Consider the following 27,859-nt stretch of genomic DNA (forward strand, 5'->3'; position numbering starts at 1 on the left):
TGAACTTCCCGGGTGTGCCAGGTTTCACAACTGCTTCCTCTCACTTCTTCAAGTTCTTCTTCCCTTTTTAAGTCGTATAGCTGGGTCCTCCTCAGCGGAGTGCCATAGTCCTTTGTTTGGGTTGATTGTGCACTCTTCATGCCAACAGTACTTGTTAGACTTGGCAATGGAGTGGTTTGTATAACTCCTCTAATCTTCTACTTCTCAGTACTTTGATAGAAGGTTTTGGAATCAGCCTGGATGTTTTTTGTGCTTCCTCTTTTTCATGGTATCAAATATTACAGGAGGAAAGGAAGGAGTATTAGAATAACATGCAATAGTGCCGTCAGACTGATTCTTTACAGATCTTATAGGTTTCATGATGTCAAGGGCAAGAGGGTTAGGAAGTTCCATTATGGAACGGGAGTCCTTGTCCCCATGAGGGGAGTCTCTGTCTGGGAGATCCAGCTTTACACCACCCCCAAGAGGAATATTGTGTAGTGGGGTCCCTAGACTCACAGGGAAGGGCTCCCCGCTGAGAAGAAGTGACGTGATCCCAGGAATCATCACAGCTGCTAAACTCCAAACCCACCTCTCCCTGGCTTCCTGTGTGCCCCCTCTCACTTCCAATCGTCATCACTACTAGGCCTGCCCTTCAATCATTGGAAACCCCTGGCCATCCTAGGAATTGAATCCACTAAACTAGTCAATAGCTGCCAGAATACCCACTTGCTAACCTGTGCAGGAGCATCCATAATCCCACTTAAATTCCCAGTGCCATCTGACTGGACCAAAGCCAGGCAAGGCAGATGGGGCTAATGTACATAGCACCTGTGTTGATAATGGCAAAGCGTGCACCTACTGGATGCATGTTCCCTTGCAGCAAAGTTTCTTCTTTCTATGGACCATTGCACCACCAATCCACTAAAATGACATAACCCAACTAGATCATCATCGTATCTTGTGGTGTGTGGCATTTTTGGTAGAAATGGCCTCCAGGTCAACATCACAACGCACCTACCTACTCCCTCTACATCGAGTGAGGCGTGAAGTCCCCCTCAAAGTGTCAGGTATATGTTGTCTGGGGTATCAGAGGCCTGCCATTGGCTGGTTCACCAAAAAAAGCCTCTGTGCAAAGCTGCCTGCACTTACTGACCGAGGCATGAAATGCAACGTTCCACTCAGAGTGTGACACACATGCCCATCCTCACTATCACCAGAGTCTGCAACGGCTCACTGTTGAAGCACCTAACGAACAACCCCCAGCCTCCCACCTACCAGGAAGAAGAATACCCCAATGTGCAATATATTTGCCCAGTCCTGCTCTCACCGTTGTGACCAGGTCCAGTTGCTCCACGTATTGGCGCTCTGTCTCTACAAGCTCCTTGGCAGTGCGCACTCGCTTGCGCTCCCAGCGCGCTCGCTGCTCTTCCACAGTACAGCTCATTGTTGCCTGCTTCAAGTGTGTGCTCATAGGTGTGTTGGGCGGGGCAGCACCACGGACCACTGCAAGAGAACCAGGTGAAAAGGCCATTGTTTGTAACATCATAATCAATACTCCCAAATCACACACAGTTAATCCTAAGGGACGGTCCATTCACATCAAATACAGAGCCACACTGCAGGGCCGGCGCTTAACCTGTATGGTTACATCACATGTCCCCCATAGGTGAAGGTCAGGGTCAGCATCATCACCATCATAGGGTCAGGCTAACTCCCTCTCGCTCACAGCCACCTGTTCAGTATCCCACCATGTCAACGCTCCAGGTCAGTGCATCACTACCACATCCCAGGCTCTGGTTGTCACCTCTTCCAGTCCTACAGCCCCACAGCACTTACCAAGGCTCTGCGTGGGGTGTCCTTGACTCCGGGTGCAGGGCATTGCAGCAGCTTATATTCCTGAATTAAGACAAAGTGAAACATAAGGGGTTAAGATATTTTAAGCGCATCCAACTGAGAAACTCTGGTTATGAGAAGTATGAAGAAGTGGGAAGTTCTTGGAGAAAAGCCGGCATCTAATGTTTATAAATAACAATGCAGATTTAGTGATTATGGAGGTCCAGAGCAGCGCAGCATCTACAGCAGAAGCTCATCAGCCAGTAAGGGTGTGCTTGGAAAAAGGGCACACCGATAGTTAAACCAGATGCAGGAGGGAGAACTTGAAGGAAGAATAGTGGTTTGCCCATTTCTTTCTTTGAATTTCTTTATTGGTTTTACAATAAGAACAGCAATTTAACTACATACAGTGGTCATTTAAAACAATCTTCACCTTCCCCCAATCTCCTATTAGGTCTCCCATAGCTCCCATTGCCCATGCGTTGGTCGAGGCACGTCACTGGTTTCTAATGGGGTCTTGGCGTTCACAGTGAATGCCTTCTTGGCTTCTCGCTCCTTTCTCTGTTACTCCACTTTAGCTCTGCGGATCTACCGGCGAAGCGATTCCGGCACAGTTATGGGACGACATGGTCCACCTCCTTGAGGTCACGTAACTGTCTCTGTGGTTCCAGCTTTCATGTAGGCCTTCCGTGCGTCGGCATGAGAGTACTTCACATTTTGCTGACAGCATCCTACAAACTGCAAGACTGCTTCCTCTGCGTGCAGTCTTCTCCCCGGCAGAAAGCCTAAGTGGAAGCTGGAAATTAGGAGACGGTGGAAGGGCATCAAGGAGGTGAACCGTGCAGTCCCTTAATTGCGCCGGAACCGCCTCACCGGAAGATCCGCAGAGCCAAAGCTGAGAAATGAAGGGCAGAGTGAGAAGCAAAGAAAGTGTTCACTGATAACACCAAGACCCAAGCAAGAACCGGTGATGTGTCCCGACCAATGCATGGGAAAGGAGACCTGGTAGAGGGAAGGTGAAGATTATGTCGGGAGTAATCTCCCACGTCTAAGTAATAGTATCAACAGCCCCAAAGGTGAACAAGGCCTCGGATAAATGCACTTATACTCTTGGAAAGGAAGAAAGATACAGTAAGCCTGTAAGATTTGTGGATGATCAGGTAATATGATATGGCATTTATAACGCGCCATACACAAGTGTTTCAAGGCGCGACGAGGCAAGGGTGGGGAACAGAGGGAGGACAGACAATGATCCTACGAGGCCAGGTGTCCTTCAGATCGCGCAAGTGCATGGGAAGGGACAGTGCAGTACATGGGGTAATAGAATAAATAAGGAAATAAAGTACGGCTAGCAGGTGGCAAGTGCAAGGGTAGTGCAGACATCAGGTGTCAAGTGCTGATGGTGGGACTGTAAGGATACAGAAAAACAGTCCCCAAGTGTGGGGGTTGCCAGGAAGGCAGCACAGGTGTTAGACTGGTGAGGGAGGGGACCTGGGACCGAGATCAGAGGGTGGCCAGGTAACCAGTGCAGATTCAGTTTCAGCCTGAAGGTTAGGAGGAAAGAGGAGGAGAGAAAGCAGAAGCAAAGAGAAAGGTTTTGAAGTGCTTCCGGAACCGGAGAGGATTCTCCTCAAGTTTCAGGTAGGGAGGGAGGCTGTTCCAGAGGGAGGCCCAAGCCGAAGAAAGATCTACCACCAACTTGTTGCTTGGAGAAGCCACTGACCCTGAAGTAGTTGGAGACGGATGAGCTAAGAGCTTGAGAAGGAATATATTTCAGAAGAGAGAGTTGAAGGTATTGAGGCCCCAGACCCCAGAAGGCCTTGTGGACAATGCAGAGGGTTTTGAACTTTAACCTCACAGCCACTGGGAGACAATGCAGAGATTTCAGTCCTGGAGAGATACAATCCCTGGGCTTGAGGCCAAGGACAAGTCTTGCAGTCCTGTTCTGGATGAGTTGCAGAGGGCAGAGAGTAGAGGCGGGCAGATTTAGAAAGAGGCTGTTGCAATAGTCTAGCCTAGAGAGAACCAGAGCTCTGGAGACTGAGCTTCTCGGGGAAGGAGAGGTAAGGAAGAATACCTCAGAGGAGGTGCAAACTGAACACACTAGTCTGTGATGGACAAACATGAAAGTAATTGTGGTAAAAAGGAAGCAAGGGATACATCCATGATTTTGGACCGAATTAAATGTCATACAGAATAAAGATGTGGCACGGGATTACAGAATAATGACTGACATACATTGTGCATTTCGAAACATTTGAATATGTGAATAATTAAATGACGATTGAATCTGTAGGATTGGTGTCACACTATTAAGAATTGTTACCCCTGGGGAATGTCCAGCATTGTAAAGCGGGTTGAGGGACAGAAACATGTAGGGATTTAGATACAGAATTGCATAATTGTATACATCTGTATATGTTCCAGGAAAGGGAAGACTTAGTCTCTGTGCTGGGACATATGGTTTTTAGCATGTAATCATTTTGTGGAACATGTAAGGGCAAGATTCGTTATTAAGTCCACTGAAAATGTAATTGCATATTCGATGTGGAAATTAATTTCTATATTGTGAACCTTGGGGTCGTTTTTTATATTAATGGTGTATATATTTTACTATTTTTAGATACTATTTTTGAAAGAAAGATATATTTTTAATATTGCTATTCAATCTCCATTAATAACAAAACATTTCTTTTATAATAATAGATCTGTTAATAGGGGTGTATAATGTTGGGTTTGTATGCCAAAATATTGATGGTCTCTTTCCAGGATGTGTTTAGATTTGTGTTATTCCAGATGGCAGGAAAGAGTTCTGACCCCCACCAAAATGGTTCTGGAGCCCTTATGTTTTAGGACCTCAATACTGCACAATGTGTTTCTCTTTCACAGGTGCCGTCTAGCAGTTGAGAATGGAACATTAATCCGCTATGTTACAGATACGTTTAAAAATGAAGCGCATGGGGGGCGTTGTTGAGCAGCCTGCAAAATGGTTACCTAGCATTGAACCTCTGTGTGTTACTGACGAACATCCGACAACAACGGTGGAATCCCTAATGGCTGAGCCCTGAATGTGCTGGCAGACATTGCCTTGGGTGCAAGGGATATTCATCTCCGGTCTCGAGAAAAACCAAAGCCCCAAGACCGAGATACAGCTGGTGGCGTCTGCAGACAGCTGATCCAGTGTTGGCCTGCCCGCGCGGGCTGCGTGGTTCCCAGCCCTACGCCAGCCCCTGGTGAGATCTCCCGATGTGTGCGGATCGGATCCCAAAAAACCCCGCCTCCCCTTCCCCCTGATGCGGGCGCACGTCATCTGAGGTGTCTGGGGCTGTGCCTTTTGCGGCGCTCAGGAGCCTGGAGCCGGTGTGGAACACGTGGCAGGAGCACCCTTGCCTGAGCGGTCCGTTGTGAGCGGCGCTGGCCACGGTGTGGCATGTCCTGGAGGTGGGCCTGCGTTGGCTGGCCCGCGTCCCCGTGAGCAGCAACCAGTTAACCAGTACCCAAGTAAGCGGGCTAAGGGGGGCAGGGGAGAGACACCACTGCAGGGTGCCGTGGCTGGCCGGCCCCGGGCTCTTCCCCGGAACACGAGACGTACGGGAGCCCCCACCATGGCAGGGGCTAGCGGGGGGACCACCGCCACTCACCTGCTGCTAGCGGGCCGTGGCTCCTGCTCCTCCCTCTCTGCCTGGCCCGGATAAAGACCTTGCCCAAGCCGCGGGCTGTGGCTGCTGTCTGGGCTGATCCCACGCTGCGTGCACCTGCACCTCACTGGATGGAGCCGGTTGCGGGTGTACCCGCCAAGATCAGAGAACACTTCATTTGTAGCTGACCGCGGCACCAGCAGCTCCATCGCATCATGTTCCCGCCGTGTCGCCTGGACGAACACTGAGCTGCAGACCACCCTGCTCCTCCTTAAGCCATAGCAACGCTCAACAACCCAGGCCTTCGACCAGCACCTGGGCCCCATCCACGCATTTCAGCCCGGCCAGTTGTCACCTTTGTTGCCCTACAAGAATACCCGCTAAGTCGCTACTTGGGTGGACACTACTACTCGGATACTAGGCTGGCCCCCCGTGGGCGCTGGTCCGCACAGCTGCTCCTTACCTGCCGCCCTACTTCATGTGAAAACACAACCATATCTTTGGTATCCTTTCCGCCAGCCATTCATAACTGTTTTGCGTATCTTGCCTCACATCGCTGGTCAGCCCAAACGCTGCCCCACCGACCCTGCTTGCCTCCCACTCACCTGCATTGGCGCCCTATCCTTCATATACGGCCCCCGTAGCCTCCTACTTATACCCGATCAGCAGATCATACTCTGAGACGTGGCTCCGAGAACCAGCACTCAAAGCACCACGTGCTACGAGTCCCGCTGGAGACCTATGTGCCTACTGCACAGCCCCCACGAGCAGGATCACAGCCGCGCCGCGACTAGGTCCCAGCCAAGGCACAGATTGTTGATTCTCCCTAATTGTTGTGACTGCTTACTATGAACTCCCTCCGGACTTTGTCAATGCCCTCAACTTACCCTGTAAACACGATTAGCAGCACTTACTTAAATAGCTCTGAGAACGCACCTAATGCTTCCTCCCATTGATTGCTTACATGCATGCTACTGCTGTATTTGACTTGCAAACGTGCCTAGTGCCGCCTTTGTTGCCTATCTACTTACAAATGCCTCAAATCATGGAAAGTACCTCCTATTGATTGCCTGCACGCTACTGCCACACTTGATCCTCAAACGTGGCTAGCACCTTTACTGTCTGTGTACCTGCTCATTTTGCTGCTCAGAAGGTGGCTAGTGCCTCCCTTGACTGCCTGCATGCTATTGCCGTATTTGATTTGCAAATGTGCCTAGTGCCTTTGTTGACCGTCTACTTACAAATGCCTCTAAACGTGGATAATGCTTCCTATTGATTGCCTGCATGCCATTACCCCACCTGATCTGCAAAACGTGGCTAGCACCTCTGCTGACTGTCTACCTGCTCAACTGGCTGCTCAGAACGGGGCTAGTGCCTTTATTGACCCCGATCTAGGACTAGCTGCTGACGTATGCCTTCACATTGTGGACCTATTCTAACTTTTAAACACACCATCTGACACCCTAACACCGCACTTCTATTCCAGACATGACTTACCTCTATTACAAATTCATTAGAAAGTGCATCGCCACCTTATACTAGCATGCACTACCCTGCCACCAGCCAGACTGCCTACATCTTAGCCCTTATATATAGCTTCACGCTCTACACCATGTCTTTCCACTTACCCTCCCCGACGCCCAACACTCACCTGAACAATACTTCTACGAGTCTATTTATAGACACAAAAGACCCTAAAAATCCTGCCTTACCAAGCAATCCCTGCCCAACCGCGGCTAGGAACCTACGCCTCAGAGCTAGGTTAGCCAAAATATACGAGCCGCCTATCAGCTCTATCCCTACCATAACAGGAATAAGGACTCTGCCAACTCTGCCTAGCCGAACCAATGCTAGTTCAAAGCTAGTTCGCAATCCCAGCCCTAGGTCAAACAGCATATCCAAGCATGGCAAACCCAAACTTCGCAAGCCCCCAACTGACAACTACAACTGCCATGAGCCCTCAGATCACCGGAGCTCTAATTAACTCCAGATCTCTAGTAGCACATGCTACAGAAATCGCTGACATGATCCTAAGTGAAGACTTAGATTTCCTTGCCATCATTGAGACATGGCTACACCCCGCTGCAGGTCCTACGCTCACGTTAGCAGTCCCGGACGGCTACTCTATACTGAGACAAGAGACTAAAATCTAGAGGAGGCATCGCTATCATTCACAAATGCAACCTCTCCATGAGTACCTCTCAATAATGACCAAACCCTTAATATACACTTGATTTATCGCCCCCCTGGCCCTCCCGGGACATTAGACAGGATGGTGGTAGGATCGTCCTCAAACAACCTCAAAAGCTCCACACAAGTATTTGTACTAGGAGACCTCAATATGGGTTTTAACGACCCATCAGACCAGCTTGCCCTATCCACAGCCAACGTATTCTCCGAACTTGGTCTCACCCAAAGAAGTAAAACACCTACTCATAACAAAGGTAGAATACTTGACTGGGTGGCTGACCATAACTGTCGAGCCAATATCCTCGCCATCTCACCCCTAGCTTGGAATGACCACCACCTCGTGTCATTCATGCTTCCTACTAATAGACTCCCACCTCCACCCGTCACCAGGGCTCCACCCACACTAACCAGAAATAAAAAGAGCACTACTGCAGATAGGCTTATCCCGGCCTTACTTCCTACTCTCAACCAGCTCCCAGACAATACAGACCCGGAGAGCCTGGTGAGGAATACAACAAAATCATGACCACCTCCCTGGATCAGCTCAAACTAAGACCTAGCAAGCCTAAAACCCACTTGAACAAATGGTTTACCCCTTCCTAAAAAACCTAAGGCAACAAAAAAGAAACTGTGAGGCCGCCTGGAAAAAACTACCATCAGTAGCCAACAAACTCAAACTTACTAAACTATCCTCCCTGTACAAAAAAGAAATATGCCTAGCCAAACGAATATCCTTCGACACACGCATACCCCAAGCCAAGTCTAATATGAAGGAACTCTTCACTATTCTCAAAGAAATAGAAACCCCCATAGCATCACCGGACACATGCAATAAAGATAGAAAATGGTGCTCAGAGATTCAACACGCTCTAGCGAATAAAATATCCACCTTACAAAACAAAATCTCCAGTAAAATAGCTTCCCTAAATGTCATTCCCCCATCCAAGATAACTGGGAATATCAATGTTAATGAATCCAGCCGATTCAATTTTACTAAAGTTTCTATTCCTGAAGTGGAAAGAATAATTCTGTCCCTTAAACCCTCCAATTGTCAGGGTGATCTCTGCCCCGTGCAGCTCATTAAGGATGCAGCCCGAGACCTATGAATGCGTCCTTTTCTACTGGTACCATCTCTTCTAACCTTAAACAATTCTGGGTACTCCCACTCCTAAAAAAAAAATAAAAAATAAAAATAAAAAATGACTTGACCCATCCACACCGACTAATTATAGGCCTATAACGACAGTGCCCTTCCTCTTAAAAATTCTGGATAAGGTCGCCTATGTACAAATACAAAAGCACCTGGAACTACACCACTTACTTGGTGCCAGACAATCAGGCTTCCGTCCTCAACACGGAACTGAGTCAGCCCTCATCGATCTTAAGACTCAAGCTGATGAGCTTAGGGACAACAGCAAATTAGCCCTACTTCTCCTACTAGATCACTCTGCTGCGTTCGACCTGGTCGATCACACTATTCTATGCAACCATCTTAACACGGCAGCACACTTCTCCGACCATGCTATCACCTGGATTAGAACCTTCTTAATGGTAGAACTATGAGGGTCTTCTCGCCCATAACAGCAGCCGACCCTATACCCATTACCTGTGGCGTGCCTCAGAGCTCTTGTGTCTCGCTCACATTGTACAACATTTTTACCAAGCCCCTTTTTTTCGATGATCTGGATCATCTCGATATCACCTACACAACTATGCAGATGATACCCAGATCCTCCTCACGCTTTCTGGAGATTATGAAAAGGATTTGGCCTTGGTGAATAAAGTGTACATCATCATCCAGGCATGGATGGCCACGCACGGACTATACCTGAATGATAAAACCGAACTCATCATCTTAGGCACCCCCTCCAATCTAAAAAGTCTAGGACATAACTATTCCTCATTCACAATTGATGGCAATAGTATAAAAGTAGAACAAGAGGTAAAAGCACTAGGTTTTTATCTTGACTCAAATTTGACATTTGCCAAACAGGTCAATTCCTTAGCGTCCTCCACGGCTTACACGTGCAAACTCATCCGCACATGCAAGCCATTTCTCTCTGACACCAGCTGCACCACCCTGGCCAGAGCCCTCATCCGGTCTCGCCTTGATTATTGTAATGCCCTCTATCTAGGATCAACTAAAGCCACTATCAGAAAAATCCAAATATTACAAAACAATGTCATCCGAGCAGCATTAGGCATCTGTAGAAGAGACCACATCTCTGAGAGCAGCTGACAGAACAACTGGCTCCCAACAAACAACAAAATCCTTCTAAAAACTGTTGCTAACCCACAAATCTCTCAACAATGCTGCCCCCAATGCTGCCCCCATTGAAAGATTCCACAAACGGATCTCCTTGAGAACACCTAGAACAGCTTATAGAGATCGCCTTTCCATTCCTAGCTTCAAATGATCCACAATTGGAGGCAATAGCTTCCCTGTGAAAGCAGCTAAATTGTGGAATTCCCTTCCTCCTACACTGAGAATTGAACAATCCTACCAAAACTTCAGATCCAACATCATTATGTGGCTGATACCTAACTGATCACTAAATGATAACTCCTGCTTAGCAAATAGCAAGTACCCACTACCGACACACCCTTGCTTTGGAGTATATCCTCCCCGCTCCCCTAACCTAACACATCGCGGCAACTACAACTGCCCACCTATTACCTGTATACTCTACTAACATCCGAATTTAAACTTGGCACCCATTGTTGATGTAATATGTCTGCTTCATCTGTATATACCTCTTCTAGTCCTGCACCTTCTGTATATACCCTTATGTAATTAATAATGTAATATGTCTATTTCATCTTTATATACCTTTCCTAGTCCTACAACCTGTAAATTTGCACCTTCTGTATATACCCTCATGTAACTAATAACTGTATGTTGATTTTATACCCTTTGTTGTAACTAAGCTTCGCATATACTTGTAACCGCTGCGCCCTGTTACCCTCGGGTATGTTGCGCATTATAAATAATAAAACAAACAACACGCAGGCCCACACACCCATTGCACTGCGGCCCCGACAGCGAACACTGCCCCTATATGAATCTGCTGCAGCGACCTACCTGGTCATACCCGGTTCCCCTAGACTCCCAGTAGGGGCTCAGTCGAGGCGACTGGGTCCTTCTAACGATCAGCGTTGCGCGAAGAGCTCTCCAGACCCTCCTGAAGGACTTGTGGATGTACAACATGCACCCACCACTGAAGCTTTTACCACATCACCTCCTCATCTGACTCTACACTGCGCAAGTTGTAGCGCTGAGAACTCGGTGGGCGCACACGCTGAGCCTGATCACCCTAAAGTGCGCACTGGCCGACTCCACGATGTCTAACAGATCACGGGGTGCAAATAAATCTGGCACTATGGACAAGTTTACCAAGGCGGTCCCCAGGGCGGAGCAGGGGGCCCCTTCTACAGGACAAGACGATATGGATGTACCATCGGATCCCCCTCATCCCAATCTGACAGCTATGATGGAATCAATGGCCAAGAACTTTGCGTCATTCCACGAAAAACTGGATGATATAAACGTGAATGTGGCGTTACTAAGAACCAAGCTTGACCAACATGGAGCCAGGACCACTGAAGCGGAAACCAGAATTGGTGCCAATGAGGATGGGGTTTAGATGCTGCAGAATACCGTCACAGAGCTTACTCGCGACATGAAATTTGCCAAATCCAAGTGTGACGACTTGGAGTCCAGGTCACACAGGAATGACATTTGCATAGTGGGTGTTCCCGAATCTGCACTCAAGGGGCGCATGGAGATTGCAACTGAAAAATTACTCAGGGACCTGCTCAACAATCCAGAGCTCTCCCCGCTTTTGGCGGTGGAGCGTGCGCATAGCGCACAACTCCCCGCCTCATACCGGGCGACTTCCGCAGGCCCATAATTGCGAAGATCCTGAGCTACAGAGACAGGGATCAAATACTCCGATTGGCCCGCAAAAAGGGAGAGCTCAGGCTAGAATCACAGATCATCAGGATCTTCCCGGATTTCTCCACGGGGGTGCAAATGGAGCGACGGCAATTCAACGGAGTGAAAAAGATGCTGAGAGACAGGAACATCGAATATGCAATGCTCTTGCCCGCTTAAAATTCACCCATCGCAATAAACTCTATTTCTTCGCAGTGCCAGATGAAGCGGTGAAGTACATAGAGGCGCATATCCCGCTCAACGATCCAGTTGACGATCTTCACTCATAACTCAGGCCGAATGTCATCCCGAACTCTGCAAGATGTTGTTGCATTTGCGGGAGTGGTGCCACTCCAACTAATATATGCGGGGGCTTTGAAGTTCATCTCTTATACGATATGTCGTCTCGTCATGCATGCTAAAATTAATGTTGTAACCCATAGCAGCATTTGCCGTTGAAAGATACGTTTGTTTTGCTTCCCACACCGAGTCACAAGTAATGTTGGTCACATGGCAGCGGCAACCCCCACTGCGGCTGCAATGTGTGCTTTGTTTAAACCTTTGAGAATGTGCCCCAGTTGGACCTGCGGACTGGTGGTGCCGAGTTGGGGATGGCACGCTCAAGCCAGCCTTACGGGGGGGGGGTTGAGACATTACACTGCTGGTTGGGGTTGGGCAGTGAGGGGGGGGAATACAGTTGACGCACAGTGCTAAGCGGGGACGGATCCTTCTGATGGAATGTTCCATGATTACACGCCGTGAACATTAAACTCATGACGTGGAATGTTCAGGGGTTGAGCAACTTTACAAAGGCCTGTAGAATCACTGCATACATCCAGAGACACGGTATCAAAATACTCCTCCTCCAGGGGAGACACGCCCTGGGGCACCTTGCATCTTACCTAGCGCCAACATGGGGACGGAATAGGTTCTACACAAAATACTCCACCCAGTCCAGAGGTGGGGTGACTCTTGTTCATAAATCAGTGGAATTCACACTGAAGGCGAGACATATCGACACGGGGGGGGCAGGTATATCATACTCCACTGTATCTTAGCAAGCGAAGAATGTAGACGCCCCTGAATTCTTCGATGAAGTGGCCACCCTACTCATGAGATACAATGGTGCCCATATCATCTGGGGGGGATATGAACCTCATACTAGACAACGACCTTGATAGAACGGGGGTGACCCACAGAGTTACGTCCCGCGCAGCCCACTGATTGCATACACACGAGATCGCTGTCCATACTTGATACTTGGAGGGCACTTCACCCACACGCCAGAGAATACACCTATTACTCATCAGTGCACAACAGCTCGTCTAGGATAGATCTCTTCCTACTATCGAGCGGGATCATGAGAAGGGTTATAGACATCCAGATGCTGGCGTGAACACTCTCGGACCACTCCCCGGTTATATTGAAAATGAGGCTTGGGGTGGACACACCCGTCCACACTGCCTGGCGCTTCAAAATCAGATGCACTGCGTGACAGTGTTCAAAGCCGAGATACTATCTGATATCAACAGCTTCTTTCGAGTGCAACAAACAACACAACAGAGTGAACTCGCTGGGAGGCATTTATGGTCTACATCAGAGGCATATGTATCTCCAAAGAAGCTGGGACACTTAAGCTCATAAAACGCGACCTACATCGCTCTGAAACTAGACTCAAGCAGCTAGAGAGCGAATGCGCCACATCGTCTACCCCAGCTAAACTGGCACTGATCAGATCCGAGTTGGAAACCTTCAAAGCGTATGCCATGAGGGAAATACAGTACTACACACGTCCGCTAGCGGCACGGAAGTACGGGGAGGGTGACTGACCAGGGAGAACACCCGCTAGACTGGTGTGGGCAAAAGGGGGTAGGTCCTGCATAGATAGCATCACCAATGCGAAAGGCACACAACACTGGTCAGACCAGCGAATTCTAGACACCTTCTTGGAATTCTACGCTACCCTATAGGCGCCCCAACAGGATCAACTAGACCAAATCCCCATGACCCATATATCCCAAACCACTAGAGAACAGCTCAACACCCCTATTACCCTCGAGGAGATCGTTAAAGCCATCTAAGATCTCCCGAAAGGTAAAGCCCCAGGACCGGACGGGCTCACCCCTGAATTCTACCAAGAACACGTGGTCATCCTAGCGCCAAAGTTACTAGAAGTTTGGGTTGAATCACTTTCCCAATCCACCCTGCCCCAATCCCTACGTGAGGCACTCATAACTGTCCTCCCCAAAACCGGGTAAACCGTGTGATGAGTGTGGATCCTACAGGCCCTTGTCACTCAAACACAGACACAAAAATATCTGTTAAGGGGATAGCGAGCAGATTCCTCCCTATTATGCCGTACCTCATGCACGAAGACCAAAGCGGATTCGTCCCTGGTTGCTCAACTGCCCTTAACATCCAACAGCTCTTCAATGTAATGTCCAGAATTGATCCAAAAGCGGACGCAGTCGCGGTCACACTGGATGCCCAGAAGGCATTCGACATGGTGTCCTGGAACTACATGTGGGCGGTCCTCGAGAAAATGGGAGTGGGCCAGAGTATGATGCCCTATATTAAACTATTATACACAGGTCCTGTTGCTAGAGTCCTAGTCAACTCCCTGACGTCTTCACCCTTCAGACTATACAGTGGTAGTCAACAGGACTGCCCCTTCTCCCCCATCGTATTCGCACTAGCCATTGAACCTATGGCCGATAATGTCAGAGCTCGCCACACCCGCAAGTGCATACACCTGCAGGGTACGCCAGAAGTAATCGCATTGTATTCGGATTATGTATTGCTATAAATTAGAGACCCGACCACGCATCTAGACTCTATTATCCGCGACATCAAAAAAATAGGCACATTCTCGGGCTTTACCATTAACTACTCTAAATCAGAGATATTCCCACTCACTGCAGCCACCCAGCAACCAGCATGCAAATTCCCTCTTTGGTGGTCCACAGGCGGCATCAAATATCTTGGGGTCCAAGTGTCATTACCTAGCTCCTTCCTATTGGAGGACAACTATACTGCTATGGCACAGCTCATAGAATCCAAAATAGCACGATGGCGCAATCTCCCACTCTCTCTAGCAGGCAAACTCTCAATGATAAAAATGTTATTGGTTCCTATACTCCTCTACATCTTTGCTAATGTCCCGATTTGGCCAGGGAAGCACTATTTTGAAATGCTGCACTCCACATGCGCCCAATTTCTCTGGCACTCTGGCGCAGTTCGAAAGAAGTGGCAAAATATGACCCTCCCCTACGAGAGAGGGGGCTTTAGGGCACCCGACCTCACTCGATACTGGATTGCCGCACAAGCCCAGCATGCCACACACTGGTACAGGCTTCCAACTGCACCTCCCCATGTGAAACTCGAAAAACTAGCGGTCGAGGAAATTAATGTCATGTCCCTCATACTCCTTCGTACATACCGTGCAGATGGCCCGGCTGACCCTGTGGCTACCACAATTAATGCATGGAATCGATTGTTGCACTCCCAGCCCGAGCATCGGCCATACTACAAGTGGCTACCCATACGGCAATTCCCGGGTCTCACCCCCACACATGACAAACTACTTGCCCGTCACTGGGAGGGTCTGGGACACCAGGCACCAACAGACCTATACCCCGAAGGCAAATTCATTACCCCTCAGACATGGCGCCTGGGCCACACGGGATCTGCACTAGAGTTACTGCAATACTTCAGGCTTAGAGCTGCAGTCTGCGACATGTGGCCCTCTTACCTGGAAGAGCCTCCAGACTCTCCCGAGATCCACTACATCGCTAACTCAGCTGACGGCAGAGGCATTGTATCTCATCTATACAAAATACTATTGGAAAAATCCGAAGATGCAACTCCCGGCCCGTGGGCGGAGGAGCTAGGCTTGGAAATTACAGATGGCATGTGGAGGAAAATGTGCTTACACACACGCAAGGTCTCCCTCAACTTTACATTCCGCTGCATACAATATAAACTAATCAATCGCAAAATTCATACTACAATGTTGGAAACGCCGTTCCCCCCCACGTTTGAGATGTGGTTAAGAACACTTACATGTACACATGCGAGGAGGAATATATCAACTCCCTCCCAGCACATTCCCGTCCGAAAAATGTGTGGACGTACTTCTGCAGTTATCTCAACAACAGGGAGGGTGCAAGGTCCGACTCTCCTCCACCGCCAGGTATACAGGGCTAGCATTGTTTCTGCGCTCTGGGTAAGAAACTGGGTGAATAGCTCTCCCCATTGAACAGCTCCCTAATGCATTGTAAGAGCAAATAATGTGATTGTAGCTGTTTGTGAACTGTGTTGTGTACCTACCACTACTTCTTGCCAATAAAGAAAAGTTTTAAAAAATAAATAAATGAAGCACATGTCTGTTCAGCCAATTTGGGAAAAGTTTTAACTGTGCGAAGAAGATTTGGAACCTCCTGAGGAAGAGGTGTATCCTACACATAGTGCCCCAAAAAAAGATCATTGGCTGAAGGGCGTCATTTGATCCAACAATACGGAAGAGAGACTATTCTCAGTGTCCCCACTACCTGACCGACCCAGCGATATATTTGGCCCGACTAGGACATACCTATTCACGATCGCCCCAGCGACCGAATGTTTCCCCGCACAAGAGAAAGTTGACGATACTTACTCATATGTCATACATACCCACCCTATAGTATTCATTTATTACTGCCAAAGCTGAAATGGATTCCATGCGTTTTTAACAAATAAACAAATTTAAAACGAAACAAATATAACGAAAAAACATCCCCCCCTCCTCTTTTTGGGGTCCGCAAACCAGTTTCCCCTTGCTAACTACCCATCGCCAGCCCCTCCCCACAAGATTTAACCCTTTACCCCACCCCCACACAGTTTCTTTAAAAAATAAAAAAATGTATTGATGTTTTGTTACAAATTCTTTAGTTCGTTTTTTCCGTTATTAACCCTGTATGCCACTGAAATGCCATCTGTACTATGCATAGGTCAGCTACTAAAAATCATGCTGTACCACTTGCTGCCAAGCAAAGGAATAAAAGTATATTAAAAATACATTTTAAAAATAATCACGAAACAATGTTAGGCTATAGCATGGCTTACATTAACTTTCAAAAACATGGAAGGTCCAATAAGTCCCGGTTTCAAGAGTGTTGCCCGCATTATTTAGCTCACTCTCTCTTTGACAGAGGAGAAAGATCCCAAACATATCAGTCTTTGGCACTACACTGAAATGCCAGGCAATTCTCCTCTGTGCCGACAGCAACCCCAGACACGTGTTTCAGTGTGGTTGGACCTCATCAGTGAGATAGAGCTGTGCCTCTCTAAGAGCAGTTTGCCTGTTTATTTATTCATATAGCGCGCCACGCCTGGAGTTATCTGGGAACGTTTATAGGTTATTTGTAGTTTACAATTTGCATGGAGGATCAAGTATAATCTATAACAAGTTACAGGATAAGGGTAAAGTGAGCAAGGGTCCACGTCTGGATTAGAGTAAGACCCAAAATGACTTTAATTATGCAAAAACATGGGGGCGGGGGAAGGGGTTCTCTGTGAAAGAGATAGTGAGCTAAAGAATTTGGGTAAGCCTCTCGAAACCGGGACTTATTGGCCGGCAGAGGAACTCCCAGGGACCTCCTTGTTTTCTCATTAAGTTCCAATCATTTCCTGTACACTTTGAAAGCAAAACGATTATGCATCCTAACTCTTAAAACCCAATGAGAATTACTCTTGGACGGAAGTGCTTGAATTACTGTAGAAAAAAGGAAAATAAATGCAAGAGTTTGGCGCACACATCGTTTCGGTACTTACAGATATGGGAAAAACACCAGTGTGGCAGTCCCTTTTCTAAGTTTCTCAACGAAGTACTTAAAGTGTATAGAAATACTGTCTAATCACAAATTCTGCAAGAGGTGGGAACAACAGGAAACTGGCCCTTTCCTGCCATGCACCCGGTCTCTAGGCCAAGTTACCAATGCAGGTCAGACAGGCCCTCCTCTCATCCTACACTTCAGGAAAGATCTGGAGTCCCTACTATTTAAAGCACCACCACTCAACCCTTCCTCCCCCCTCTGAAATCCCCCCTACATCTCCCATCTCCTCTGTACCCTACTTGTAATTCGCCTTGTATAGCGCTCTGTTGCTTCACAGCTTGGTTGGCGCTTTACAAGGATGTGCGGCACAGACAGTCTTGGAGGCAAAAGGGGTGTTCTCCGTTCAACTGCACTTCAATGTATAGGGCCAATAGTGTGCACTTGGGGAGGGGTGAAAGAAAACAAAGCTACATATCATATTGGATGATGATAGAGGAAACGTCAGAGGCGGAAACGAATGGCTGGATGTCCCAGAACATAGACAGCTTGCAAATTACTGCGCCAATCAGGATATTTCATTGTTTCATTAGGTAGGTTTGCCACATAGGATATTAACATACAGAGGAAAATATATTTTTCTACTGTATGGTTGTACTGTAGAAAGTATGTGAAGTTTCAAGAGATTGTTAAGTTTACATCATTACAACTGCGAGTCATCATGGGGTCGGGGGAGGGCTGGAGGTGACCAGCCAACAGGGACAGGTGACCAGATGAGTATTGCAGGGTGACCTCGAAAGGATATGATAGATTATTGCACTTAATACCCAGAGCTTTCTTAGCGCGGACCCAGGGATCGAGCCTGTGTTGCTCCGCGTTGTCTTGCTTCCAAAGAGAGCACATTGCCCCTAAGCTATCCTCCCGAGACAATGACGCACAGGCTAGTAATCAGCAAACAAGGAATGGTGATCAGATGAACAATGAAGGAGACTCCTAATAAATGATGCAGGGTGACCAGCCAACAGGGACAGGTGACCAGAAGAGTAATGCAGGGTGACCTTGATGATGGATGCACAGGCTAGTAACCAGCAAACAAGGAATGGTGACCATATGAGTAATACAGGCGACTCCCGATAAATGATGCAGGGTGAGCAGCCAACAGGGACAGGTGACCAGAAGAGTAATGCAGGGTGACCTCGATGCTGGATGTACAGGCTAGTAACCAACAAACAAGGAATGGTGATCAGATGAGCAATGAAGGAGACTCCTAATAAATGATGCAGGGTGACCAGCCAACAGGGACAAGTGACCGGAAGAGTAATGCAGGGTGACCTCGATGATGGATGCACAGGCTAGTAACCAACAAACAAGGAATGGTGATCAGATGAGCAATGAAGGAGACTCCTAATAAATGATGCAGGGTGAGCAGCCAACAGGGACAGGTGACCAGAAGAGTAATGCAGGGTGACCTTGATGATGGATGCACAGGCTAGTAACCAGCAAACAAGGAATGGTGACCATATGAGTAATACAGGCGACTCCCGATAAATGATGCAGGGTGAGCAGCCAACAGGGACAGGTGACCAGAAGAGTAATGCAGGGTGACCTCGATGCTGGATGTACAGGCTAGTAACCAACAAGGAATGGTGATCAGATGAGCAATGAAGGAGACTCCTAATAAATGATGCAGGGTGACCAGCCAACAGGGACAGGTGACCAGAAGAGTAATGCAGGGTGACTTTGATGATGGATGCACAGGCTAGTAACCAGCAAACAAGGACTGGTGAGAAGAGGAGTAATACAGACGACTCCCGATAAATGATGCAGGGTGAGCAGCCAACAGGGACAGGTGACCCGTATTACAAGTGCAGGGTGACCAGTGAAGAAGGTAGGATGATCCCCAATGAGTGATGGGGCGGTATGATCACCAATGAATGATCCGGGGGACCGCAAAGTAGGGCGACCAGATATTTCAGATTATAGTAAAGAAAAAACCTGTTTTTTAAAGTCATCTCATAATGCACGCAGCAACGTGTTCCATATTAAGACTGTCACGCGAGGAAGATGTGGAAAGCTGCACATTGTATGCATACTTCGGGGGGTATGGGTTGACGGTGTCAGCCTTCTCCAGGGAGAGGGGGTGTGTGTGGGGGGGGGAGGGGTGGGGGGTGAGGCTTGTAACTCAGGAATCTACATTTTCTACATGGCTCTACTTCGGGGAAGGCAGGCGAACCACAACGCCTAGCTCCCTGAAGGCCAGGAAGGGGCAGCCAGGGCTCTCTGATCTTACATGAAACCCCAGTACTCGACCGTATAATCCGACCCCCCCCCCCTCATCCCTCTCCGTCTGCGGTTTATCAAGGAAGCTGGCCATTGGATCTGATAATCCTGTCCAGCCATATTATAGGATAGAAGTCATTCTGCACAGCACTTCCTGCCAGTGGAACTTTCTATTAACAGGTTTTACTCTTTCCCATTTCAATGTTCCCTCTTTCGTTGATCTAGAAAAGGTGAAAGGCAGAGTTAGCATGCTGAGATGCGAGTTTCTGACCATCAAGTTGCGCAGAGAGTTCTTCAGCAAGTGCATTAACACACTGAGCTTTGTTTACAGCTACACCACAGAGCTTCCGTGCAGTAGGTTAAAGAGCGAAACATGAATTTCATTGCCTACCCTAAACAGGTAGGCGGGTACAAGATGGTCGCCGGCCATTTCTAAGGTCACTTGATTTACTCACTTCTGAAAGGCAGATAGGCAGTCTCCTGCCAGCAGTCTGGCAAGCGGCTGGTCCTGCCCCAGCCCAGCCGGCCGCTTCAGGAATGCTCCCGCTCTCACAATAGCCCAGTCATGCAGAGCTGGCGAAAAGAGGAGCCAGCATCTCTCTAAGCACCCTGAAGCGAGGATGTTCCAGCTCCAAGGTGCCTCCTGGCAGTGTAAATAGGAAGGCGTGAGGTGGTGCGATGACCCAGCCTGCCCCGAGCTCCAGGACACGAGTATGATGTACCATCATCACACAGCAAAGGATAGGAAAACCTAGGAGAGGTGGGGGTTCTGTGCAGGGCCGGCACTAATTAATATTCAAGAGGATCAGTGTTAGCAAAATTGCATGCAGTACCCTCTGGGACCACCACATACAATTAGGACTGCAGGTGTTAGCCAAACCAACCTTTGGTATAAGTCTGTACCACACCGTTTTTGGTAGCGAGCTGAGCAGCCAGGCTTATCTCAAGAGTGAATGTGAGCAGTACAAGAAGTTACACAGAGGTCTTTCAATTCCAGTGGTTCAAGTAGACACTTATACTCAAGGTTTCTTGGTAAAAACACTTATTAAATTATTACACAATCATTTAGAAAACATTTCACTAGAAGGAGGCAACTTAATATTATAAACCAATAAATACACTTCAATACAAAAAGATTTTGAAACAGTTTGAGCTCCCCTGAAGTAGGAGCAAAATAGCAGTTCAGTTACTTAGGAGTGGGCAAAAAGGACAAGGTAAGTAGAATAGATCACATATACTTGTTGTTTCAGTTCACCTGAAGAGTTCAATTCAAGTCAATAGGCCAGGCCAAAGTCAATGGGCTAGTGTTCTGGACAGGAAAGAACCGTTCTGGTATCAAATGGTAAAGTCTTTGCTAAGGTTCTTAGAAGTAGTTTAGATGAAAAAGGATCATATGGTGGGTCACAAGATAATTAGGCCTACAAGTTGGGAAAGTCACAAACTTTCACCACGAGAGTGGCGTTCTCTCAATCCGGTTGGCACAGTACCTTAGTGTGAAGAAACAAATGCAGCTGAAGTTGTTGGTTGCTGGAAGTTCCTGCCGATCTCACTGTTCCTGAGCCTCAGTCGTAGGGACAAGAGGGAGGACGTCGGGGGACTCTTGCACTGCACAAGATCGTAGAAAAAAAAAGCAAAGAAGATGGACACTGTAGCTTCAAGCACACAAGCTGGTGTCCCTCTCCCTGGTTAATCCTAACCAGCCTTGAGAATGATATCCAGGTGGTTTACAAGTTGATTGGTCCCACCAACTCAAGTCGTCCTTGAAGAGGCTTCTCTGTCGAGATGAACTTGGCAATTCTGACCTGCAGCAGGGCTTCACCGGGCAAACCAACGGTCCAGGAGATGCAGCAGCTGTCATCTTCCAGCTCTTTTTCAGTTCTTACGTTCCAGTGGCCGACTGCTTTCCAGTCCAAGATATTCGCCTTTTAAACCATTCTCTCCCTTTAATTCCAGCCTAGCTGTCACTCACCCAGCAGGGTGGCTGTCCTTACCGGACAGTCAGCCAGCCAATCACGCCAGAGTGCATTTGAGTCTCCTAGAAGACTAAGCACAGGGAGTTTCGGGCACCACCCTCACTTCCTGCCCACCCCAGACACTCAGACGCCAGAGGCGGTCTTGACTCCTGAAGCCCGCCAAAGGGGCGTGAACAAAGGGACCAAACCTGGTTTGGCGCGCAGAGACAAACACTAGAAGGACCTTTCCAAACAGAAACGGCAAAAAAAGAAGACCGGGACCAGTTTAAACAAAAGGGCTGAAGGTGCCATCTTGAAAAACATGAATCCCGTGATTTTTAGCTACTGGTGTTCGCGGTCGGGAAAAATCACGGTAGTTTGGCTGGTGTAAAACCACTGCCACCAGCCTTTTCAATAGGAAAGGGTAGCATTTGACTGCTACATGAGTATTTAGACACAGGGGATACTATGTAACCCCTCCAGCACTCCATTGTAAAATGGTGTGTGCTGGGTCTATGAATTTGGAAAGACTAGTAAAGTCCATTTCACTTGATATTCTCTGGGAAACAGTAGTTCATCCCAGAAAAGGTATTTAAACCTTTGGGAAGTCTAAAAGACATCCCTGTGTCACTGCACTGAGGGTGCTGTGTAACACATATGAAACGATGATGCCTATGGAGTTATCTAAAATTCCATAATCAAAGAACACAAGTGTAAAACACACATCAAAACTAGGGTTGTAACGGTACACCGGTATACCGGTGTAAATATCGTGCGCTTCCTCATTTAACTGTCAAAACCGTCACTTTGTTAAAACCGGTTTACCGTATTGCTCCAAGCTCCTGTTGTCAACTTGTGTGCTTTTCAATTTGTATGGGGCTGCAGAGAGTAAGAGCAGCATGGCTTGCTCTCACACCCTGGGAGGGCTGTGGGGGAGCGTATGCTTGGGCTGCCTCGCTTGGCAGAGGTGTGTGAAGCCACTGTTCAAAGCAGTTTCTAACGTTGTCGAGTCCCTCCACCTCACACGTGGATAAAGATCAGTCTGCTTTGCCCGAATCGTGCTCGCGCTGCTGCCGCTGCTACATTATTAGTGCCCTACCTAGAACAACAAACAGAGCAAAGCTGGCGACCTGCTGGTGGAGGGGGCTCTGCATGAATGCACGAGACACCAGTACAGGGAAGGCCCGCGCCAAACTGGACTTGTATGGCAAATCTACCAGCAAGGTATTTTGATTTTAACTCCTTCATTTGAAAGCATAAACACTTTTGTTTGTAATCTTCCAGACACTTAATCTGATCGTCTATTCAGCCCGTTTTATAATATGCATTTGTCAAGGCCTTGTCTGTCACGAGGAGGAGGAGAGGGGGTTAGGGGGATTGGAGCTCACACTTATTCATGGCAGGCCGTTGTAAAACATTTTATTTTTTTTCACCCTTTTGTTTGCATGAAGTGTAGAAAAGAGTTGCGAGAGACAGAGGTCTGGAGCCAGCCAGCCTGTTGCTAACAATCTCCAATTAGCAGGCGCCTAAATGTATCGATTTTGCCCGGGAACACTAGACATGCTAGTAGTACACAAAATTAAAGGTCCTGCAGCACTGGGCACAGAGCGCACTTTACAAGAGCTCTCCTCGAGTGACACGTGCAGGGCTGAGGTGCTAGGAAAAGTGGCCAGTGGAGTCTCCCGAAGGGTTCTCTCCAAGGCATGCCTGTCGGTAGTAAGTAAATCGCCCCCTGCCATGCTCTGCGTGAGGATTTGCAGAGTGCAACTAGGGTCCTCTCCGTGGTAAACCGAAGAGGAGTTGTGCTTTCCATCCGCCCTTATCCTCACCTCAGCACACAGCACTTGACTCCTGTCAATTGGACAGGACAAAGGCTGGACTCACTAGCTATCCTGGATGGGGTGAGAGGGCTTTGCTCTGTGCTATTGTAATTTGTGTGGCACCTCCAAGTCCATTGGCACAAGCTCAAATCTCATAGTAGAAACACTTCCACTTTACTTTAGATTAAAGACAAAAAGTTATTTTGGCTTTTAATCTGTGTTTGGTAGACTGGAAATTCTTTTATTTCTTACTTGGCTCTAAATGCACATTGAATGTTCTTTTATTTTCACCTCTCACTCTCATACTCTCCTCGGCTGCATTATGAGCAGCAATTCTCTATTCAACCACGGGGTTGACTGCCGTGTTCGTTTCTTTTGGGGTTTCCATTGAGGTGACTTTGCTATAGCTTATGCATTGGTAGAAATATTTCCTCTTGTTAATCGGTCGGGTTTGTGAAGAGTTGTAGTTTGTGTTAAAATTATCTTTTTTGATCAGCTCATGTAAGAATTCATCTGATATTGCTGGGCTAAGGCTTGAACTCGTGTTGTCATTTCACATGTTGGGGAGTGCATATTTATGAAAGGAGCGTATGGTTCTAATTCAATAAAACTGCTTCACAATCACTGATGGAGCACCGCACAAAGTGACAACCCGTACAAGGTCATTAACACAGAATGGATGATGCGTGAATTCATGCAACTTGTGAGTGTTCCTTTCATAAGTGTATCTAGTACGTTCACCAGCCTTGGTAGTGTTAGGGCGGTGCTGTGGGTCAAACAGTGTGAGGCCATCACATCCAGGCTGCTAGATGGGTTGCCAGCCCAAGAAACCAACTCACAAAAGTGCCAAGTCTGAGGGGCGTGTATATTTATTGGCAAATTATAGATGCTTCTTGGCATGAAGGGCAAAAGTTGGATGTTCGAATATGTTTAGGTAAAGTGCTTAAAATAAATAGCATACATTTGCTTAATGGGTTTTATTTGGTGTAATGCAAACGTGCGTTTCACACGTCGATTATTTACTTATTTATTTCCAGGCACATTTGAATCTGTTTTTGCTCGGGTCGATGCACCCATACCAAACTGGCAGTCACTGCTAAATCTTTGATGCCAATTACCTACCTTTTAATTCAACAATAGATTCTGTATACAGCATTGAATACGTGCTTATTGCCTGCATGCTGAGTGTCTCGTTTGTCAAGTGATCTTATCAAAAATGCTTAGCATGTATTTAAGGTTTTACGTCATTGAACTTATATATTGCTTGCTGATTTCTATTTTAAACCATCATATTTTTACATTTAATGTTACCCTCGACCTTAGAATTTCAGTTTTTAGTTTAAAAAAACACAAGCATATTTCTGCTAAGGATTTCTCTAAAGAGCTTGCTTCTGCAGACAGTTCCAGACATTAAGGCACGTGACACGCTGTTAGTGACATACATCTGATGAGAGGCAGCAATACTAAAACGAAAGCCTTTCTAAATCGTACAAGTGGGGGTGTAGGGCAAGCAGCTTCTGTTCTGGTGTCCCAAGACCCCATCCTTTTCAAAACCAGCCCAGGATGAAAATGATTTGGACTGCACAAGCGCACAGCGCTGCTCCTGTTCACACTCATAAGCCCCTCTTCAACTCGAGATAAGGCAGTGTTAACCTGCAAAGATCAGTCCATTGTAAAAAGTGCCCTTGGTTACAGCTGCAAAACCTTACTCCATAAGCATATGCGAACAGCGAAAATGCACTGATGTGGTGGTGTAGTTTTAAGGTTTTCAAATGCAAAAGACCAGTGGAAATATAGTATTTTATGTGGTACAAGTTGTTTCATTTAAAATAGTTTTGTATCCCGGTTCTCCGAGCCATACATGTGATCACGCAATCCATTGTAAGGAATGAGACACGAGTTCAGTGCAACATAGGAAAAGCCTCCTGTTAGGGAAGGCTGCTGTGTAGTTTGTAGATAACGGAACATGTTTCCTAATGCATACGGTAATGGGATATTTCCCTGGTTGAGCATTATATGTGCTTAATATGAGCCACATTGTGTATGAATGCCACTAATCTCTGTGTGTTGTTCAGTGTCCCCACCACACCAAATGGTAGAATATGTGCATATTTATTCACCATCAACCTCCTTCAATCTGTAGCTTGCAGATCATCAAGGCAGGAACATGTTTTTGTACCACCACCAGGCCCCATACATGTGTCACAGTTTTTCAGTTTAAAGTGTTTTGAAATGCCCTGTGTGCTGGGGCAGCTTGACCACAGGGTCCTTGATACGGCAAATAAAACATGCTTTTTGACCAAATCCACTATTACAGGGGCTAACTGAAGTCGGACTTCAACTTTCATAACTACTTTTATTTTTTACAGTTATTATATTTGGCCAAACTAACAGTATGCTGTTCATTCAAAAGCTACAGATGAGGCTTATTTTGACAGTGAAAAGAAATTAATCTGAAAGCAATACTTGTATCATCTTTGAAATATACAGTAAGCTGCATACCTAAACAATTTCTGCTGCTGTGACCGCAGGCTCCAAGGATGTGTCAGGGCGTCGATTGGGCCTGGGGTAGACAAGGTAAGTGCCTCTACTGCAGGACTGCCATACAGAGCAATCAAAGCAAAGGGGCTCTTTACAAGGGAGGTCTTGAGGCAGTGAGAGTAATGAAACAGATCTTCAAAGTTTAACTAAAGCAGCAGAACACTAGTAAAAAAAACAAAAAAAACAACAAAAAAACCAAACGTGTGGTGTAGAGACTGGCATTTCGGTGCTGGGCTGCCCCTGTGGGCGGGACAAAGCCTGATATGCAAATGAATATTCCACCTTGTTAAAATTACAGTGAGCTAAAAGCTATGGCTGCGAACTCTCAGGGAAAAAAACCAAAGAACACTTTATCATGCCATGTTCTTTCTAGAGAGGGGCGCCTGCTACTGTAGAGACTGAGCCTCGTCGGATATGCAACCTCTAGTGATAATCGAGGCAGCAGAGTGACGCCGGTGAGGTCAGAGAGCGGAGAATACCACAGCCCCGGCGATCCTCCTAAAGGGACCAACCTTCACCCTCCTTATTGTTCCCTTGCCCAATTGGGACCAGAAGCCCCCCATTACATTGCAATGTACCCCACAGTGATGTAACTGCGCAACAAGTGCACTTTATTGTCAGAATAAAGCCATCATTCCAAACTAAGGGATCTGTGTGTTGACTGTGGGCCATAACATGTGGGCACATTACCTCCACGTCCACTCTTCCTCGTCCGAACACTTATCAATGAGGTGTCCCAGCTCCACACAGGAACCCTCTTTCTACTTTTAATTTCCTCAGACTCCGTCCCCGCCACCTACCACCTCCGGGCATAACAGCCAGAGTTCATTTTTTTTCCTGCCTTTGGGCAGGGACTGTTTTCTTCTGCCGCCCCCCCCTTGGCATAGCCTAGGGACAGGCTCGGTTTGGCGGGAATTATCTGGGGGGCAAGGGGGTCTCGGCTGAGCAGGGTGCCCAGTTGAGTACCGGCGGGGTGTCCAGTCCCTTCTACCGCCACAGTCTGGGGTGCTGGTAAAGGTCGCCCGCCCATGTCGGGGGGCGGGGTCTGTGGGTTTTCACGGAGCAGCTCGTCCCACAGGTCTGGCCTCCCGGGCTGGATTTGTGGTTGACTAGCAACCTGTCTTTTTCCCAAAGTTCGACTGATTCACAGGCAAGTACCTGAACAAGGAGGCCACGGCGGATGTTGTTCTTCAAAAATTCCCTTTGAAAGACGGATGCTCCAATGTGCGTGTGCTCCTCACCTAGCAGAGTTCTGAATCTGAATCCCCGGTGTGCACACTTCCAGGGTGAGTGCTCCTCACCCAGAGGAGTGTACTGAATCAGCAGCTCCAGTGTGCTCACCTCCAGGGTGCGTGTACATCACACCTAAAAGAGAGTTCTGAATCTGCAGCCCCAGTGTGCACATCTCCAGGGTGAGTGCTCCGCACCTAGCAGAGTTCTCAATCGGAATCCCTGGGGTGCACACTTCCAGGGTGCGTGTGCTCCTCATCCAGAAGAGAGTTCTGAATCTGCAGCCCCAGTGGGGTCACCTTCAGGGTGCGTGTACTCCTCACCTAGAAGAGAGTTCTGAAGCTGCAGCCCCGGTGTGCACATCTCCAGGGTGCGTGTGCTCCTCACCCAGAAGAGTGTGCTGAATCTGCAGCCCCAGTGTGCACATCTCCAGGGTGAGTGCTCCGCACCTAGCAGAGAGTTCTGAATCTGAATCCCCGGTGTGCACATCTCCAGGGTGCGTGCACTCCTCACCTAGAAGAGTGGTCTGAATCTGCAGCCCTGGTGTGCTCATCTCCAGGGTGGGTGTGCTCCTCACCCAGAAGAGTGTGCTCAATCTGCAGCCATAGTGTGCACATCTCCAGGGTGAGTGCTCTGCACCTAGCAGAGA

At 47.7% G+C, this 27,859-nt stretch overlaps 1 protein-coding gene across 1 annotated transcript in view; it reads right to left on the reverse strand.

Moving 5' to 3' along the window:
• The window catches only part of ARHGEF39 (Rho guanine nucleotide exchange factor 39), a 158,801-nt gene that overhangs the window by 104,968 nt on the left and 25,974 nt on the right, over window positions 1-27,859 (reverse strand). Inside the window, exons 2-3 of the mRNA XM_069626671.1 lie at window positions 1,819-1,878; window positions 1,310-1,485 (exon numbers count right to left, since the gene is read on the reverse strand). Of these exons, the coding sequence (XP_069482772.1) occupies window positions 1,310-1,485; window positions 1,819-1,861 (219 nt within the window). The 5' untranslated portion in view covers window positions 1,862-1,878. The remainder of the gene's footprint in view (window positions 1-1,309; window positions 1,486-1,818; window positions 1,879-27,859) is intronic.

Source organism: Ambystoma mexicanum, chromosome 6p, assembly GCF_040938575.1.
Source record: "Ambystoma mexicanum isolate Mex_15411 chromosome 6p, UKY_AmexF1_1, whole genome shotgun sequence".
NCBI lineage: Eukaryota > Metazoa > Chordata > Amphibia > Caudata > Ambystomatidae > Ambystoma > Ambystoma mexicanum.